Source organism: Crotalus tigris, unplaced genomic scaffold (assembly GCF_016545835.1).
Source record: "Crotalus tigris isolate CLP2741 ecotype Arizona unplaced genomic scaffold, ASM1654583v1 scf7180000024508.2633422, whole genome shotgun sequence".
NCBI lineage: Eukaryota > Metazoa > Chordata > Lepidosauria > Squamata > Viperidae > Crotalus > Crotalus tigris.
Window position 1 is genome coordinate 1,698,975 of NW_024100680.1, and position 21,184 is coordinate 1,720,158.

Consider the following 21,184-nt stretch of genomic DNA (forward strand, 5'->3'; position numbering starts at 1 on the left):
ATGATTCAACTTCCAGACAACGTCTTATGGAAATAAAATATAAAAAAAATAAAAAAAACCCTTTCTAGACAATACTTTGTGACAATACCTTTCAAACATTCTATTTTAGGCAAAACTCATAAAAAGGTAAAATAGGGGAGATCCTTGGTGCTCTTTGAACTTGACTGCTTTCTTGCAGACGTTTCATTACCCAAACTAGGTAACATCAGTGTTCTCTCTCATCATCAGTGCTTTTTTGATAGATTATTTGGAGATAAGAACAACTAAATGTCATCAGTATTAGGTAAAGTAATCAATAAATAAATCTAAGCCATAGTTTAGCACAATAGCCATTGACCTCAAACATCCTTCAAGGTCCATCAACATTTAAGTTTATTTTATTCATCAGTCTACTTATCTTTTGATCGTGCACTTGAGAAGAGGTATCATGTATCTCTCAGTTTAGGAAGAAATATGTCTTGGGCAATTTTTCACATTATATGTCGACTGAACTATACTCCAATCCAATATCAGGCAAAATGCTATCTCATTTATATTACATATAGATTATGACACTTTGTAAGAGTATTTTATTTTATTTTATTTAAAGGCCATGTCATAGAAATGCATTTTGGTTAAAAGGTTCTCTGGAAAAAAAATCAGCTTCCTCACATGTATTTGAAATTCTTTTTCTAATTAGAGCATAACACATTTTTGATTAACATATTTTTGATTAATATAACATAATTTTACAATAAAAAATATGTTTTAATGCTTAAAGCGGTCAGATCTTGCCTGGTTTTTCTAATTGACAAAAGGATATTTTTCAGTGGAAACTATCTTGCTTGCATCTCTTGTTTTCTAGTGTGTGGAAATCAATTAAAATAAATTACACCCAGTGCTGTTTTCATAATTCTCTGTGGATTCACAAGTTTTATTAAATTATTTTTAATTCACAAGTAGGGAAGGAAAAAATTATAGTGGCAACAGAGGATTAAAATAGATTTGGATATATTTGGTTGGTAACTAAGTTGAATAAATTAAATTGAAATAAAACAATAAGGAATTGTAGATATCATGAGCAAGACATAGATATCTAGGGATCTAGAAATAAGGCACTTGGTCCCTTCCATAAATCTCTTATCATTGCTATGCTGTCTGGGGCCTTGAATTTAAATCAAAAACTTCTGAAGGACATTACATTATCTAACTCTTGGTATTTCCAGAAAAAAATATATGTAATAATTACTAATAAAAGAAAAGCAGACCATTTCTTGGGGCATGAGCAATGCAGAAAATGTTTTCTCCACAGACTGGTGACAATTGTCTGAAAATTCAACTAGATATGCTAAATGCATACCATGCATCTTGGCTCTTTTTTTAGTTTTATTCACAAGCATTCTACTTTCTAATGGTTCAATAGCAATATATAGACTTATATATTACTCCATAGTGCTTTACACCAGTTTACAGAGTTTACAGAGTTAGCATATTGCCCCCAAACTGCTGGCAGTCGGCAGAATCAGCCTGCAATAGTGCATTCTAACCATTGTGCCACTACAGCTCAAAGCTACCACATGAGAGAAAATAAGTTTTCTTTATTATTTTTAAATAGAAATTGCTGCCAGTGGTTGCTATTTAAAATATTGGTTTATGTGTACATAGTGGATGGGAATCAGAAGGATGAGAAAGGATAAGGTAAACTACACATTTTAATGGAGTAATTTTTCTCTGTTCTAATAAAATGACATTGATTTATTTTAACAATTAAATTCTGGTTTAACATACTTTTTTCCATGCAATAGTATATAATACTATTCAGTATTACATTTAATTGCAGGCTATTTATAGGAATTTATGTTAACCAAATTAATGCAAAATTTTTGTAACTATAATCATTCCCATTCCCTCCCTCCCTTCCTTTCCTTCCTTCTTCCATCCTACTATTTAGTATTAGAACAACTAAATGGACTCCTAATAATGTTGATTTGGTTTATGAGCGTTTAAAGACTGAGTGTGGTTTTCTAGAGTATTTTTACATGTATACTAAGAAGCAGGTTAGTTATTGGTTCATGCCATTTCCCCCTCTGAGTTTTTGTTTTTTTTCCTAACAGGGTTAACTGTCCCTGTCTCATCATACTACTGGAAAAAAGTATTAGGATTAGTATTACCAAGTTGCATCAACATTAGGGTGTCACTGACAAATTCATTTCTGGTTTCTCTGGAGACAGCAATAAAGGTTTAAATGAAAAGGTTCAATGTAATTACTATGTATATTTCAGATTAAATAAATGTGATAAAAGCTACCATCTGGAGATTGATCAAATGTGCAAAGGGAAAGCTGATTTTCAATTGCATATTAGAATATGTCATTTATAACAGTTGCTAATGTTATCCTGTAAATTACTTAACATTTAGGCTTGCTTGACTAAAGCATACACACATATTGCTCTCTTCTTAAATAGGAGAAATTGAAATGTGGTCTAATCTTAAAGTGATTAGTCATGACATTACAAAAACAATGGAGTGGTTTTATTTTACTAAATTACAGTTCTACTAAAACAAGTTGAAGTATGTAAACACAATTGTGTCTTGAGCTGCAGTTTACCAAATTAAAATCAGACTGACCATTCACATAGCTTATTGTAGGCTTCACTATTATAAATGCTTTCTATTTGAATTCTCTGTTTAGTATGATTATGACTAACCCAAAGATGATATGGCTTGAATGACTGAGAATCTCCATAGATTATGACTAACAATTTTGGGAACTGGAAATCCATTTATCTGGAAGGCACTTCCTCTGGAGAATTCAAAATACTACAGCCATGGAATTACACACATACACACAACCAATCATACACCATTTGCTTCAAAACAGCTGTCATGCCACTAAGTTAACCTTCATAGATTCAATGTGCTTATTAGGGAACAGATTCTAAAGATGCAACAGAATTTGAAATAGGCACTATTAAAATTAGTTCATGTTTCTCAACCATTGTTTCTTAGATATATTGGACTACAAATATTAAAATTCCCAGCAAACATAGACAAAATATTGGGATTTGGGTAATCCAAGGTAATTAAAACATATGTATTCAGGTATAAACAGTGTTTTGTAAAAAATGCAAATTCTTTTTCATTTCAGATCAATTTTTATGTTGAAACTAATTTTTATATGAAATTCAAATATGTTCTTAAGTATAAGAATTTTTTTTATATAATAACACTAATACTACTACTAATAATAATAGAGTTAGAAGAGACCTTGGAGGTCTTCTAGTCTAGTCCAACCCCCTGCTCAGGCAAGAAACCCTATACCATTCAGACAAATGGTTGTACAGTTTCTTCTTAAAAACTTCCAGTGCTGGCGCATTCACGTCTGAAGGTAGATTGTTCCACTGATTAATTGTTCTGGCAGGAAATTTATCCTTAGTTCTAGGTTGCTTTTCTCTTTGATTAGTTTTCATCCATTGCTTCTTGTCCTGCTTTCAGTTGCTTTGGAGAATAGCTTGACTCCTTCTTCTTTGTGGCAACCCCTGAGATATTAGAACACTGCTATCATGTCACTCCCAGTCCTTTTCTTCATTAAACTAGACATGTCCAATTCCAGCAACCGTTCTTTATGTTTTAGCCTCCAGTCCCCTAATCATCTTTCTTGTTCTTCTCTGTACTCTTTCTAGATTGTCAAAATCTTTTTTTAAATCATGGTGACCAAACTGGATGCAGTATTCCAAATGTGGCCTTACGAAGGCATTATAAAATGGTATTAATACTTCACATGATCTTGAATCTATCTTTCTGTTAATACTGTCTAATCCACATTTTTCTATCTTATCAAGTAGTAGGTTGTGATCTATTTTATTAAATGCCTTATATCCAGAGCATTCCTCTGGTCCACTAATTTTGTTATCTGGTCAAAGAATGCAATAAGATTGGTCTGGCATGATCTGTTTTTGACAAACCCATGTTGGCTTTTGGTAATGACTTTGTTTGCCTCTAGGCGTTCGCTGATTCGTTGCATATCTTTTCCAGAATCTTCCCAGGTATTGAGATCAGGCTGATAGGTCTGTAGTTTCATGGATCCATTTTCCCCCCTTTTTTGAAGATGGGAACTACATCCCACTAATGGACCAATCATTTTCTTAACTTTTTTTCTTGTTTTTTAACATGCTGAAAGAAGCTTTTTTGTTGTTATTTTTGACTTTTGTTGCAAGTCTAAGTTCATTTTGAGCCTTAGCTTTCCTCACTTCATCTATGCTATTTGAGCTAATTTGCTGATATTCTGCCTTAGTTATGTGCCCCTTCCATTTTTTATATTCCTCTTTTTTTTAACTTATCAGAGAGTTCTTTATGCAGCCATGCTGGTTTCGTTTGATAGCTGTTATTTTTCTTCTTCGTTATTGTGCTAGACTGGACTTTTATAATGTCAGTTTTCAAAATTTCCCAAGCTTCTTGAGTTGTTTTCCCTTTGAGGTTTCTGATTTGTAGTCTTCATATTTAGGTAGCTCATTTCCACCATAACTTTTGATTATATATATACTATATTCTATTCTTAGAATATACAATACACTGAACTTATATGATGTATGTGTTAATTAAACTGGACCATTGTAGTTGACCATTCCCTCCAACATTTATATCATTTATGATATAAAGTCACAGCCCACTACTGGGCCGCAGCCCCTTGGCCACCAGGCCACGTGAGTACTCAACATCATTTAAATCATGCTCAATACAATTGTCTCTGAGAGAAAAGCCTTTATGCGCAGTGCTATATGTATGTCACCTAATCACTAAGGCTATGTCTGCATAGTCAACAGAATAAAATGGTAGAATAGATTGCAAAATTTATAAAGCAAACCCAGGGCAAAACACCATCTTCTTTTAGCATTTCTTTTAAAGAGTTACATTAACTATTTTTGTTTGTTTGTTTGCTTTCCATTTAAAACAAAATCAGTTTAGTCTCATTCATTATATTTAAATAATGTTTCCTGATGTGCTAGTGCAGTCCATGCATACCTCATAATTGATAGATTGAATAAAAATCCTCTTTTCATAAAATGATATCAATATACTTGGAATAAAACAGGACATTGGTTGCTAAAAACAGATCTGTAGTTTTTCTTTAAGATCAATTAGTATGGAATACTTTACAAGGGATGGGTAAGATTTTCATATAGTTTACTCATTCTTTATGCCACTAGAACACTTTCTGTGTAGTGACTAAAGCCAAGATGGAAGATTTTACAAGGGATAGCTAAGATTTTCACCTAATTTACTTGTTCTTTACACTACTAAAATGCTTTCTGTGCAGTGACTAAAGCCAGGATGGGTGGTTGAAGTTAACATTCATGACCCTTTCTGGCTATGACCATGACATACTAATATTGCAATTTTGAATGTAAAGCATAATATTTAGTACATACAATGTGTTGTCAAAGCAGGGAACATTTAAGATTAAAGCAAAGCAATTCTAATGGAAATAAATAATTGTCTTGGAAATAGGTGAAAAGGAGCTTCTAGCTGGCTGAATTAACAATAAAAAATATGAAACGATGTGTAATGAAACTGAAATCAGAGAATGCTGGAAATACATTTTTTTAGAGATTTGTATGATTGCAGCAATAAGTTGAAGAGTAGAATGGATATGAATTCTATATATGTTTCTGTCTAAGAATAAAACTAATAATGAAGAGAAAGTCATAAATCAGGGGTCTTCAATCTTTTTTATTTTGGTGGCCCGGTGGGAGAGGAAGGGGCAGGTCATGTAGTCCAACCCCCTGCTCAGGCAGGAAACCCTATACCATTTTGGACAAATGGCTGTCCAGTTTCTTCTTAAAAACTTTCAGTATTGGAGCATTCACCGCTTCTGGAGGCAGGTTGTTCATTGGTTAATTGTTCTGTCAGGAAGTTTCTCCTTAGTTCTAGGTTGCTTCTCTCTTTGGTTAGTTTTCACCCGTTGCTTCTTGTCCTGCCTTCAGGTGCTCTGGAAAATAGCTTGATTCCCTCTTCTTTGTGGCAGCCCTGAGATATTGGAACACCGCTATCACGTCCCCCCTTGTCCTTCTCTTTGTTAAACTAGACATACCCAATTCCAGCAACCGTTCTTTATATATTTTAGCCTCCAGTCCCCTAATCATCTTTGTTGCTCTTCTCTGTACTCTTTCTAGAGTCTCAACATATTTTTTACATCATGATGACCAAAACTGTATGCAGTATTCCAAGCATGGCCTTACCAAGGCATTGTAAAGTGGTATTAATAGTTCACGTGATCTTGATTCTATCCCTCTGGTAATGCAGCCTAGCACTATGTTGGCTTTTTTGGCAGCTGAAGCACACTGCTGGCTCATATTCAAATGATTGTCCACTAGGACTCCGAGATCCCTCTCACAGTTACTACTATTAAGCAAGGTACCCCCTAAACTATACCTATACATTTGTTTTTTCTTGCCTAAATGTAGAACCTTACTTTTTTCACCATTGAATTTCATTTTGTTAGATAGCACCCAGTGTTCAAGTCTGTCCAGATCCTCCTGTATCCTAAGCCTGTCTTCTGGAGTGTTGGCTATTACTGCCAGCTTGGTGTTGTCTGAAAATTTGATGAGTTTCCCATCTATCCCCTCATCTAGATCGTTGATGAAGATGTTGAAAAGCACTGGGCCCAGAACAGAGTCCTGGGGCACCCCACTACACACTTCCCTCCATGTAGATGCGGTTCCATTGAGGACCACATGCTGAGCCGGTCAGCCAGCTATGGATCTATCTGGTGGTGATGCTGTCTAACCTGCATTTTTCTATCTTATCAAGTAGTAGGTTGTGATCTACTTTGTAAAATGCCTTACTGAAGTCCAAGTAAATTATATCTACAGCATTCCTCTGGTCCACTAATTTTGTCACTTGGTCAAAGAATGCAATAAGATTTGTCTGGCATGATCTGTTTTTGACAAACCCATGTTGGCTTTTAGTAATGACTTTGTTTGCTTGTAGGTGTTCGCTGATTCGTTGTTTGATTATCTTTTCCAGAATCTTCCCAGGTATTGAGGTCAGGCTGATAGGTCTGTAATTTCCTGGGTCCTTTTTTTCCCCTGTTTTGAAGATGGGAACTACATCAGCTCTTTTCCAGTCATCTGGTAGTTCCCCAGTGCTCCAGGATCTTTGAAAAATATAGTTCAGTGGTTCTGAGATCACATCTGCCAGTTCCTTGAGAAGCTTGGGGTGTAATCCATCTGGTCCTAGTGATTTGAACTCGTCTAGGCTGGACAGGTGTTCATTTACCATTTTCTTGCCTATCTTAACTTGTATTTCTATTTTCTTTTTTATGGCACTATTTTTGATAGGTTGGTCTGTTTTTTCCCTTTGTGTAAAGACAGATGCGAAAAATGAGTTAAATAGTTCTGCTTTCCCCCTGTTGCTTGTCACCTTCTTGCCACTTTCACCCACTAATGGACCAATCGTTTCCTTCACTTTTTTCTTGTTTTTTACATGTTGAAAGAAGCTTTTTTTTGTTATTATTGACTTTGGTCGCAAGCTTTAGTTCATTTTGAGCCTTATTTTAGTTGAAGAATGTGTATGACCACTACAATCCTGTTCTTTCCCTTTTGACTTTCCAATGTTGATGGAAAATGTTTATAGGAATGGTATAATCATATTGGGGAGATTCCATATAATCTTATTCAGGATTATATATTACAATTGTGCAAGACTGTGAGCTGTTTTATGTCATTTATAAAAAAATGCCCTTCCTATGAACATCATGTTTTAAAGAGTTTAAGAAGTTTTAATATCAAAACATGATAGTGAGAACGATGGGTGGAACTTTAGTGTATAATCCATGGTCTTGAGCTTTCTTGAAGACATGTGGTCATATATTAAAAAATAAAGTAAAATGAAACTAGCATTTAGCAGTTAGTATTATTCTTTTCATAATTTCCTTCCAGATAATTGATTTTCTATTGCAAACATTGATGTTCAGTTGGCATGTACTACTGTCTAATGTATGAGTCTTTAATGTAAAGAAGTGAAAAATGCATATTTGAGTGATAAAAGCAAGTATACTAAACTACCTTAAATTAAAATCAAATTCATTCCTTCCTTCCTTCCTTCCCCTCCCTCCCGTCTTCCTCCTACAAATAAATTATTTGTAAAATTTATAGGCACATTAAAAGCATGACAGTTTAATAAAATCACAAACAAATGAATAATAAATTACTTGAATGTACTCATAAACAGATGTTTTAAATCCCTAGATAACTAGCATTCAAACTTACATGTGAACCAATAGCTAATTTCTCCTTGCTATGAATCATTACTTGGGAAGTAATGGGAAAAATTTAAAATTACTAAAATAGGAAGGCAGTATGCTTATTTGTGTAGGCAACATCTTCTTTTCTTGTTACTGGAATAAATCCAGTCAGTTTTCCCCTGAAGCAAGCAGTACGTGCTCTTGAAATATAACATGAAAATGCACCTTGTGCTACTATTTCCATTCAATTGTCTAAAAATATTCATACTATTTCCTTTATTATCTAATATAATGATCACAATACCTTTGTGTGGAATGGGACTTCAGTTAGGCTACCTGAGTTCAAACTATAAAACAGAGATGTGTTTTACTCAAAGAAATTTGTTGTGTTGGACGGCTTCTACACAATTGACCAGGTACGATAAAGGCAAATCTATGGGTTATGCAGAATAAGGCAGAATGAATTGAAATGAAAACACACATCTAACAAGGATTAGGTAGTGCTGAGAAAAAAAAATAATTTCAAAACTGTTATAAAACTAAAAATATGCCAAGATATGGTAGATCAGAGGAAAGATGAGAAGATAGAGCCGTAGACACTTTATTGAACATAATTCAAAATCAAACACAAATTTTCTGTAGCCAAGTCAGCAGCAGAAATGTAAAGCTTTTATAATATAAAAACAGTATTTTAAATTAAATAACAATTATCCATTAGTTCTTGGAAAATTAAGTGAAAAAATAAGGTAGATTAAGAAAATCTACGGTTTCCTTTATAAACTATTCAAAGTTCATTTTGGACTAAATGTCTATGAGTTCTTTTCTTCTATGCCAAAAGGACATAAAAATTGTATTAGGTAGAAAATTTGTATGTATGTATACAGATATACTGGAGCAAAAAAGATGATTACGGGACTGGAAGCTAAAGCATACAAGGAACGGCTGCTGGAATAGGGTATGTCTAGTTTAATGAAGAGAAGGACGAGGGTGGACATGATAGCAGTGTTCCAATTTCTCAGGGACTGCCACAAGAAGAGGGTGTCAAACTATTTTCCAAGGCGCCTGAAGGCAGGACAAAAAGCAACGGGTGGAAACTAAGCAAGGAGAGAACTAAGGAGAAACTTCCTGACAGATAGAACAATTAACCAGTGGAACAATTAACCTCCCTCCCTCCAGGGCCATTATCCTCCCCCACCCCCAAGGCCGTTATCATAATTCCTCCGTTCCAGTCCTGCAACAAGCAGTTGTTCCGGCATTCCTGCTCTCTTTCTTCCCCCTCCCTCCCCCTCCTTCCAGATAGCCTCAGCGCTTCCATCCCATTTGGTCCATCATCTCAGTCCATGTGAGTCGTGGTCATCCCATCTATAGAGCCATCATCCCAATTATGTAAAATGCTGTCATCTTCTTTCTTGGAGATCGTGCCTGTCTCATCCATCATTCTACCAACTTAATGGCCCTGGGAGGGAGGGGGACTGGGCGCAGGGACAGATTAACAGCTGCCCTCCAAGTGCTTGCACATGCTCAAAAAGAGCACTTGAGGATCGTAAAACAACCAGTGGAGTCAAAGACAGTTTGCCTGATGCGGAACAACCTGGTGCGATAAGGATTAACACAATCAACGGGCTGGGCGCAGAGGCAGGAGGCTATATGATCTGCCTTCCCAATCTCCTGCTATTCTAACTCTGATGACGCTGGCAGTTTTTTGGTTTATTATATCCTGGTGTTCGTTTTTTCTTTTATTTGTTAGCATTATGCTCAGGATTCACATTTTTAGTATTTTAATATTTACTAATATTTACCTACTCCAAGAGTCCACATACAAACCCCTAAACACAGATCCCACCACCTACCTGGAAAAAACCACCAGATCCAAAATAAAAGCCTCCCCCATTAGCGAAGAGATCCAGCAAAGAATCATTCCCAGAGAGAAATCATCCAGATGCCCCAAACTCTATTGTCTCCCCAAGATACACAAAGAAGGAACCCCACTCAGACCCATAGTCAGCTCCATAGGCTCACCTCTACAAAACCTAGCCAAATTTCTCGCCAAACAACTACAGCCCTATGCAGAATCCATCACCTCACACATAAAAAACTCATTCCAGTTTATAGAGATCATAAAGAAACAAAACTTACAGCCCAGCGACCTACTAGTGAGCTTCGATGTCATATCCCTCTTCACCCAAGTGCCTATCAAAGAAGCCTTGACAGCTGTCCAAAACAAATATAACCCCCCCAAACACATCTTAGATCTGACCAACCACTGCCTATCCAACACATACTTCATCTATAATGGACAAAAATACAAACAAACAGAAGGAGCACCCATGGGATCACCTCTCTCACCTGTCATTGCCAACCTCTACATGGAACACTTTGAAACCCAAGCTCTAGAAAAATCGGATCACAAACCAAAACTCTGGCTCAGATATGTAGACGACACCTTCATAATCTGGCCACATGGGAAAGAAAAACTGGACAACTTCCTCACACACCTCAACAGCCTACATCCCAAAATACAGTTCACCATGGAAACAGAAGCTAATAACCAACTTCCCTTCCTAGATGTCTTAGTCTACAAGAAATCCAATGGCTCCCTAGGACACATCCTCTACCAGAAGAAAACACACACAAACCGCTATCTGCACGCTCTCTCACATTACCACCCAGCACAGATCAATTCCCTAGCCAAGACACTCATCTCCAGAACAAAACGCTTAGCTGACAAACAACACCTAAAAATCGAACTACACACTCTCACCAATGTACTAACATCCAAAGGATTCCAAAGAAATAAGATTACAAACCTAATCCAAAAAGAAAGCTCCACTAAAATTCAAGACAGAGAACAAGAAAACGGCAAAGCCCTCCTCCCATACATAAAAGGCACCACAGACAGAATCAGCAAGATCCTCCATAAACACAACTTCAAAACAGCATTCTGCACAAACAGAAAAATATCCACCATCCTAAGAAACCCCAAAGATAAAATTGAGTTAGAAAATCAAGGAGTATATGAAATCCCATGCACTGCTTGTCCCAACACATACATCGGAAAAACCAACAGAAGAATAAGTGCACGCATTGAAGAACATAAGAACTCAGTCAAAAAAGAGGAACCAACATCTTCCCTGGTCCAACACCTTAAAAATCACAGGACATGAAATTGACTTTAAAAATACCAGAACTATCGCCCAAACTGAACATTTTAATAACAGAGAAGCCATCGAGATAGAAAAACACCCACATAGCATGAACAAACGAGATGATAACTCCCGCCTACCAGCCATTTGGAAACCCACCCTTATTGACAAACGACTCCCTAACACAAAAAATGACACCAGACCCGCACTCACAAAAACCACACAGGATGTCACCACCACACATCCATGCAAAAAGAAACGCGAAGCCACACCGATGATGAGGCACGACCACAAACCAGAAGCCAGACCACAGCTGCATCATTAGCCACTTTAAACCCCTCCAATCCATACATGAAGCAAACTGACACCCACCATGAAGATGAGGCACAACCACGAACACGAAGCCAAAAAATAGCAAGGCAGCCCACCATCTTAACCCCCCTGCAACTCAGACTAACCTGAGCACAACAAAGCCCCCATCCAAACAGAACACTCCCCCAGCCAATCAGAGCACAGCCAACCCCCCCAGCCAATCAGAGCACAGCCAAGCCCCTAACCAATCAGAACACACCTCCACCCAATCAGAACACAGCCAAGCACCCACCCAATCAGTTCATACCCCCACTGGCAGTTAAAAGGAAGAAACAGCTAAGACCACACATTGCTCCTCGAAGCACGAAGCTGAAAAGACCAGCCTGAAGATGACGAATGGGACTTCGTCGAAATGTTGCCAAGACATTTTTATGCGGGAGAAAACCCGAATAACCAAAGACCTACATACAAACACCCGCGAAAACCTCAGAAAACACACACACACACACACGCACACACACACACACGCACACACACATATATATATCTGGTCTTTTTAAAGTCAATTTCATGTCCTGTGATTTTTAAGGTGTTGGACCAGAGAAGAAGTTGGTTCCTCTTTTTTGACTGAGTTCTTATGTTCTTCAATGCGTGCACTTATTCTTCTGTTGGTTTGTCCGATGTATGTGGTGGGACAAGTGGTGCATGGGATTTCGCATACTCCTTGATTTTCTAATTCAATTTTATCTTTGGGGTTTCTTAGGATGGTGGATATTTTTCTGTTTGGGCAGAATGCTGTCTTAATGTTGTGTTTGTGGAGGATCTTACTGATTCTGTCTGTGGTGCCTTTTATGTAAGGGATGAGGGCTTTGCCGTTTTCTTGTTCTCTGTCTTGGGTTTTAGTGGGGGTTTCTTTTTGGATTAGTTTGGTAATCTTATTTCGTTGGAATCCATTGGATGTAAGTATATTAGTGAGAGTGTGTAGTTCGGTTTTTAGGTGTTGTTCATCAGCTAAGCGTTTTGTTCTAGAGATGAGTGTCTTGGCTACGGAGTTGATCTGTGTTGGGTGGTGGTATGAGAGAGCATGCAGATAGCGGTTTGTGTGTGTTTTCTTCTGGTAGATGGTGTGTCCTAGGGAGCCATTGGATTTCTTGTAGACTAAGACATCTAGGAAGGAAAGTTGGTTATTAGCTTCTGTTTCCATGGTGAACTGTATTTTGGGATGTAGGCTGTTGAGGTGTATGAGGAAGTTGTCCAGTTTTTCTTTCCCATGTGGCCAGATTATGAAGGTGTCGTCTACGTATCTGAGCCAGAGTTTGGGTTTGTGTTCAGATTTTTCTAGAGCTTGGGTTTCAAAGTGTTCCATGTAGAGGTTTGCAATGACAGATGACAGAGGTGATATATGTATGTATGTATGTATGTATGTATGTATGTATGTATGTATACCCGGGATTCATGTTTTTAATACTATTAAGGACAATATGATATATAATATATATGATATATTAAGGACAATATATATCAAAATCATGTCCTAAGAAACTCCATAGCAAAAGAATCTATACTCTCTAACATGATCTAGCCATAATGACTATTCTTTATAAAAGTTTTTGAAAATACATTTAAAAGTGAAAATGTGATTATGTTTAAATAAATAATTTTCTTTATATAGAATGAGAACTTTGCTAAGTGATGAAATAAATTAATGCCATTTCTAAAAGCCTTATAATGTAGGTCTATGTGTTTTTTTTTATAAAATTGAATAACATGGGTTTCATCAGCCTGATTTTGTTCCACTTCCCACTATCGTTAGAAAAACCCCACCGTCTGCCCACTATGAAAAAATAAAATAAAATTGGGCAATTAAAATTAACTTTCAGAGATACGATTTATATTCCAAAAATGTGGAACTAATTTAAAAAATAATAAATGATATTATCATACTAACAGCCACACACATAATGAACATTGAAATAGGGATACTTTATTATGATTTATTTCTTTCTAACATAGTAAAACAGCTTAGACAAATACTCAGTTTAGATACCTTCAAGGAAACTTTATAGTTCTTGAATTCCCAACTGTTCTGACATAAAACCCACCAGCAATTTACAAGAGTCTTAAGAGCTTTAAACTGTCTGTGGCCTTTGGGGCCCATTAAAGTGGCTTGAGAAAAGTCAAAGATTGGCAATTCCTTGAGTATTTCACTTATGTTATTGCCAAGCTCTTTATTATGACAAGCAGAGGTCAATGTATAGAAACTGCAAAGCTTAGTTGCACTGATTTAAGCATCTGCAAATCTTGACAAATATCTCAGGAATTTACTCGCTGACAAAAATCTGAAATTATCCTTTTCTTTCAGACATAATTTTTGTATAAAGATTTATTATAAAGGTATAAGGCCTGCTTTGTCCAGTTTGTAATTCAGGCAGCTCCCTTCATAAACAGAATCTGCAATACTATGAAAACTTGAGAGATGAAAATAGATATAATTTTTACAAACTATTTATTTCGACTGAAGGTATTGGAAAGCTATAATGTATGCTGTTCCTCTGTAGAAAAAGGATATGCAAGATTTCACAGTGCATATTAAGAAAAAAAATCTCAATCTCTTTATCTCTGTCATTCCCCCTTCCTGTTTCTTGCCTCTCCCTGTCCACTATTCACCAAAATATTTGGACAAATCAGTATTTTTGAAATAAAAAATAATAATGACATTTTATAGCTAATCACCACAGTCTGTTTTTCAGAAGGCAAGCAGGAGTACTATATCAGTTTCCAAGAACAAAAAAGTAAGTTGAGAAACTTTTTTTTTAATTTCCAACCTAGCCTCAAAGTATTTTAGATGTATCACTTATTTGTGTAGTTGATTACTAGCACACCCCACAATATTTTGAGATGCACTCTTTGAGAACTTTTAAACACTCTACAAATAACAGTCAGATTATTATTTTGGGAAGCAAAAAAAAAAAAAAAAACGATTTTCAACGAAAAAGGACTTATATGAGTCATTAGTTTCAACATGAAATAATTTATAACATAGGTAATTTTCATTTCTTTGGCTGCAACATTATACTCACAAGCTGCAATAATATACATTTACTGTTGTTAAGTGGGAATATAATAAATATAATAAAAGTTACTAGCAAGCCATTATAGTGATTGGTGTCCATTTAATTATACCTTACATGAAGAAAACAATTTACTTTCTTGAAGGAAATAACATTGAAAGTCATCACAAATATTTAGGTAACATGATAGGTTTTTTTCCCTTTAAAAATTGCAAGCTTTTCAGACTTTGGGTATACAGGATAAGTTTCTAGTTCTGGTTTTTAAGCTACTGATGCATTCTTTTGATTTTGATAGTTCAGAAAATGTGAGAATACATATAAGAAATGGCCTGCATCAATGACTGTGTTACAAAGTTGTTGGTTTTCTTACATGTTGTCCATGTTATTTTTAATATAATAAATTTGGCTTTTTTGGGTTGAGTATATTTAAGCATATAAACAAACTGGTGTTGGTGAGAAACCAAGAGACCATGAGTTCTAATCCTGCCTTAAATACCTAAAGCCAGCTGGGTGACCTTGAACCATTCTCTCCCTCTCAGCTCTTGGAAGGCAAACTACTTCTGAAATGTTACCAAGAAAACTGCACAAACTTATCTAGGCAGTTGCCAGGAATCAACAATGACATCAAGACACCAAACAAACAAACGTCCCTGAAACAATATTGTTCACTAATTTGCAAGTGTAACTGCATTAGGAAAACAAGATAGTATCCGAATTGCCTGATAGTCTTGCAAAAGTGAACAGTTCTAGCCATCATTCTAAGTAATAAAATATTTCAATATACTTAGCAATAGTTCAAATACATTATTAAAATTTTGCAAATTAAATCCACTGATAGGTCAGTAGGACAAAAGAGTGGCACAGAGTGATTTTCAGGATCATATTCCAGTGGGTTAAAATGGATAACCAGCACAACTCTTTATCAATTTCACCCCAATATCTCAATTCAATTAAATATGGAAAGGAAGACTGGCAGGAAGTAGACATAATATCAATCGTAACACTAAACCACAAAATACTCAAAATGGCATTTGATTAGAAAAAAAGTCACTGCCTTTATGTAGGAATTCCTCCACAAAAGGAAAACCAACCACTCAAGACAAAATTACTGTGAAGTGCAGTCATAAGTGACCTGAAGAATGGAGAATGCTCACAATAGCCTACAGCAGGGATGTCAAACTGCTGGCCTATGGGCCGGATGTGTCACACAGAAGCCGCACCCACCCCATTGCCAGTAATGGCAAAACTGTCCCGATACGTTGAGCGACATCACGTGACATCATGAGTTTGATATATCTGGCCTATAATTACTAATAGTAGATGGACTGCTTATAATTAAATGAAGCACTGCTTATAGATAGCATTACAAATATCTTGTGCTTCCAGAACTCAGAAAATTCCATTACTGAACTGGAACAAGAAAGGATATTGTCAATTTATGTCTTCAATAAAAGGTTATTGGGGGATCTTTGCTCTGGGAAAAACAGGAAATGAGGCTGAGCCCTTAGTTACAATTAACAATTAGAAAATTTGTTTCCTAAGATGTTCTTGCCAGAAACTCAATGATCACATTGGCTACAAGTGATTTGTTATGTAGCCAAAGCCCTTAAAGTCTTTAAATGCTCCCATAAAATATTTGGCAGAATAACTAGTATTGTGGCAGACACAGCGCTGATGACAACACATGATTCACTTATTTTTATTTTTAGTATGCAAGACACCCAAAATATTGTAATCAGATGTTTTAAAATAAAACCAAGAACAGGAGATTTCAAATATTTATTCATTGGAAATACAGGTTCAGCAGTAAATAAGATGCTACTACAATCTTAAAAGCCAATTATGTGTTCAAATATTCTGAGATGTCATTCTTACATCTGGTGGCTTATACAGAGGAATGCAGTAATATGAGTTGTAAAAAAGCAAAGAAATGTAGGATTGTAATACGAACAATGAGAATTTTTTTTATAATTGATTGAATCTGCACTTAATAAGAGCAAGGTCCAATAGAATAAATGAATATTCTCTTCCTTTTTGTGTGTGTGTGGGGGAAATGCAGGGAGAGTTACACCAAATTGCTAGCTGCCTATTCGTTTGTTCAGGGAGGAAATTTTGCTAGTTACCTGAGCTGTGCTGATGAAGCTGTCAATGTATTGATGCAGTATTGATGCATGACTCTGAATGGAGAAGAATAGATTTTGGCTCAATCATCACAAGACTTTATGGAAATGGCTGTTTGGGTTATGACTGTTTTCATCATTGATCTTGGATGGCCTCCCTTATTCCTTAATGAAGAGTGGTACATAACTTGGGTCTCCTTCTGGACTTGCAGCTCCAACTCAAAAAAATAGATGGATAGGCCTCTGTGCCAGTTGCACCCTTTTGTGACACATTCACACTCCAGTTATCTCACAACTAAACTATTATAATGTAATCTACATGGCTCTGCCTCTCCAATATATTTGCACAGTAGGCTCACTCTATTAAAGACCATCATCTTGCAGGACCAAAGAAGTGTGTATTTCACCAGAAATATGAATGTCCTTAGTCTTTAAAATCTGGCTCTATTCCCAAGATTGGGGTAAATGTATTTATTGATGAGTTTGTGGGACTCCTATGTATTAAAATTATAGTATCTAGATCAAATATTAGTTTTAAATATGTAGTCTTTATCATTAAAACAATACAGGATTGTTTTGATGGGATATAACTAAATAAAATAAACATTATAAAAATAGCTTTCCCAAAAAAGGGATGGCAATAAGTAAATTTACAAGTCTCCATAACCATCAGTATTATGTGAGTGAGCCAGAGAAATAAAATTGCTTGGTCACAGTGGGCTAGCTCAGCATCATCCTGAATCAGAATTCCTGCTTATTTGTGTTTTGAAGCCTTGGCTTCAGTGGATAGATCCTTTATGGGATGCGCTTAGTGTTGCTGCCAGACACCAATCTCTTGTATTTTTTTTTCTTTAAACCTTTCCCTTCTCCTCATCCATGAATCCATCCATCTTGGTTCTAATGCTTTTGTTTATATGGTTAGTTTTCAAACACACAAAGTAAAACAAATTTTTCCTATACAGAACTACATTTAGACTTCTGGATTCAGTTGGTGATTCAAATAGAAAAGAATATATTTAGGTTAGGGGTTACACTGTGGAGTCCTTGGAGCTCTCTTGATTGCTTGTTTCATTACCCAGCTAGGTAACATCATCACAATAGTGGTTCATTTAATACATAGATGAAACAAAATGTAAATATATCTCTGACTAAAAAGTAAAACAATACTTTCTGTGAAATAGCACGCTATTGATCAAAATACATTCTAAAACTTTCAAAGTTATTTCCTGAACTCTATGCAGATAAAAATAAGTTTGGAATAGAGATATTTACAATCAATTATAAATGTTACTTCCCATGGAATATAACCAACAGTGTAGGTTCCAGGGTCGTAAGAAATCAGCTTAGTATGTAATAACCTAATAGTTAAGATGGGAGCTCTCATTAGATATTCTATGAAATGGTACATTCTTTGGTTGCATTTTCTCCATTCCCACCAATGTTTTAAGTATATTTAAAGAAAAGAATTTCAGAGATCTTGAGACAGAAACAGAAGAGGGAACTGAAAAGCAGAGCTACAATATAATGCTTCTATCACAAGTTTTCCAAATGATAAATTACAACAGTTAAATGATATTTTTTAAAAGATAGACATTTAAATTTAAACTGATTGAATTGAATGCGAACATATAAAGGCATTCTAAATGTCTTCTGAAAAGGTCAAGATTCTCAAAAGGGTCAAGATTCTCTTTTTCAAAAAAGTAGCGCAGTTCAATCTGAAAGCCCACTGTTGAAACTGCACCTATAATCTCTTAAACTCAGTTGGCAGTTCTCAGTCAAACATTCCGAGGCCTGCCCTGGGAAGTTTGCTGCCCAAACCATGCTCTTCTGTGCCTTACTGAAAGAGCACAAAGCCCCTTGAATATGATTTCTTGAGAATCAGGGAACCTCCTGAGCAGATTAGATTACACTATGGCATGTAATGCTATGCTCCTCTATCACAGATACCTCCACCAAATTTTCTATTTTGCCCTTCCTATCTCAATTCCTGGGACCAAAGTCCATTTCAGTGTCGTTCAAGTGTCCTGATGCAATAAATACAGATAGTCCTTAACTTACAACCACAACTGAGTCCAAAATTTCTGTGGCTAAGCGAGATAGTTAATAAATCAATTTTGCCCCATTTTATGACCTTTCTTGTGCACAGTTATCAAGCGAATCACTGCAGTTGCTAAGTTTATAACACAGTTGTTAAGTGAATCTGGCTTCCACATTGACTTTGTTTGTCAGAAGGCGATGCAGCAAACATCATAAATATGAATCAGTTGCCGAACATCTGAATATTGATCATATCACCATGGGGATGCTGCAATGGTCATAAGTGTGAAAAACAGTCGTAAGTCACTTTTTCAGTGACATTATAACTTCGAACGGTCACTAAATGAACTGTTATAAATCAAGGACTATCTGTACTTGTAATGGATTTTTTTGTTTTTGTTCAATTTAGCTGAAATCATGAATTCAGCCACAAGATTGCAAAATGTATTTAGAACTTAAATGTATATAACAATATAGGTTGGAGGTACAGTAAGTGGGGGAAAGTGGGAAGATGGCAGACTGCTTTTATACAGTACCTTTACTAATTTACTAATAATAATTTTCTAATATAAGATGCATTAGACTTCCACTGAAGGTGATAAACTATTGAACACTGTCAATATAAGAAATTAGAAAGCTCTATCGTTTTGTTCACTAAACATAATTATTAAGAAATTATACTAAAATCATTAATCAAACAGTTCTAAATAAATATATGGTTAAATACAAATATTTTGCACAAAGAAAATACATTAACAACAGAACACATATCCTCTTAAGAGATAATGTTAATTTAAAATTAAGTAGGTTTGCTTCTAACACAAATTTAATATGATAATCCTCAAGGAAGCAATTACTTAGGAAAGCAGTTAAAACACCCACCCACATTCATAAATGTCATTAGAGAAAATGCTGTTGAAGCATTCACAGCTATGTTAATTGCAGACAACCAAACTGGACTTTTTACTTATCAAAACTAAAATGTGCAAAGAAATGTCCTTCTCTCTTTAGCATTTTGATCATTTAAGGCTTCTAGCCCTGTGAGAGCCTAGTTATACTGTGATTTTCTGGCTATAACAAAGAAGTATACTGTACCTCGGGTGTTGATAGCTGTTGACGATGTGACTGTGCCTATGCTTGTTAAGGCTACAGTGGCTGTGACTGTTGCAGTGGTAAGGGAGGGGATGACAGTGGTGGGAAGCAAAATGTTGGAAACATCTGGTGAGTGGAAAAAAATATAACATAAAATCATATCATGCAAACAGAGAGAAGCAGCATAACAATGATTCAGCTTGTCAATACACATATGTAGAAAATGTACCAATTAAAACATGCTTAGCACAGATCAACAAAGGTAAGATAACATACTTTGAAATTCTTGACATCAGATCTCTCTCTTTCTCTTTCTCTTTTTCTTTTTTGAATGCTCAAATAGTAACAGATTAAATTTTGGACCAACCAACGAAGAGAATTGTTCAAAAGAAAAGTTTTAAAGTCAGAGAGTAAATCTTTATGACAAGAATTCATTTCTTTGCTAAGCCATTTTAAATGCCTTGTACGGTAAGAAAGCAAATATGGATGAAATAACATGCTTGTCAGCGTGGGAGATGATAACACAACATCATCATGCTAAAATAAATACACATGTTAAGTGATGATTGTATGTTAAAGAAACCTACTTTTCAGACAGACTCAATGAAAAAAAAATGTGAGCAAACGACTACTAACTCTAAAAGCTGCTGGTTTTGGTTTGCTTGTCTTCTTCCACATTTTGTTAGAGACACAGTCATCTGCTAAGACCCAAGCAGAAAACACATAAAACACCCTTAACTTTTACAGGGTTCACTATCATTCAACAGCATTGGTGAATATTATTTGTATAATATAAAGAAATAGTTTAGTAACCTTAATATTTAGTGTGGGGGGGGAGGTTTGGGGAGCTATTTATATCAATCTGCTAATTAAATAGTGATCCGTAGAGGACACTTATCAAAAGAGAAAGAAACAAGCATTATCATCATTCAGATCATATTCTAAACTAAGTGCTTCTGCATGTCAGTCTAAATGTATTACTGATAATCACATCATAAATTTCCTATTCCAATTCTACATGTGCATATATATATATATATGTATGGAAAGTGTATATGAGATCGACATTTTAATACTGAAAGTGCAAAAAAACAGGATGGGGAAAAAAAACCCTCTCTAAACTCTTTGCTGCCTGAAGCAAAGTTCTTTTTTTTTGTTAAAAACACACAGAAGAAAAAGAAAACA

The 21,184-nt window shown here is 35.6% G+C and overlaps 1 protein-coding gene across 4 annotated transcripts in view; it reads right to left on the reverse strand.

The window, feature by feature from the left end:
* CADM2 (cell adhesion molecule 2) overlaps positions 1 to 21,184 on the reverse strand; it is a 404,147-nt gene that overhangs the window by 16,840 nt on the left and 366,123 nt on the right. For 2 of the 4 annotated variants that reach the window (XM_039333778.1, XM_039333777.1), the window contains one exon: positions 20,003 to 20,125. The exons of 1 other annotated variant lie outside the window; for it this stretch is intronic. In XM_039333778.1, the coding sequence (XP_039189712.1) occupies positions 20,003 to 20,125 (123 nt within the window). The remainder of the gene's footprint in view (positions 1 to 20,002; positions 20,126 to 21,184) is intronic. One more of the 4 variants, XM_039333779.1, reaches the window with a different exon arrangement.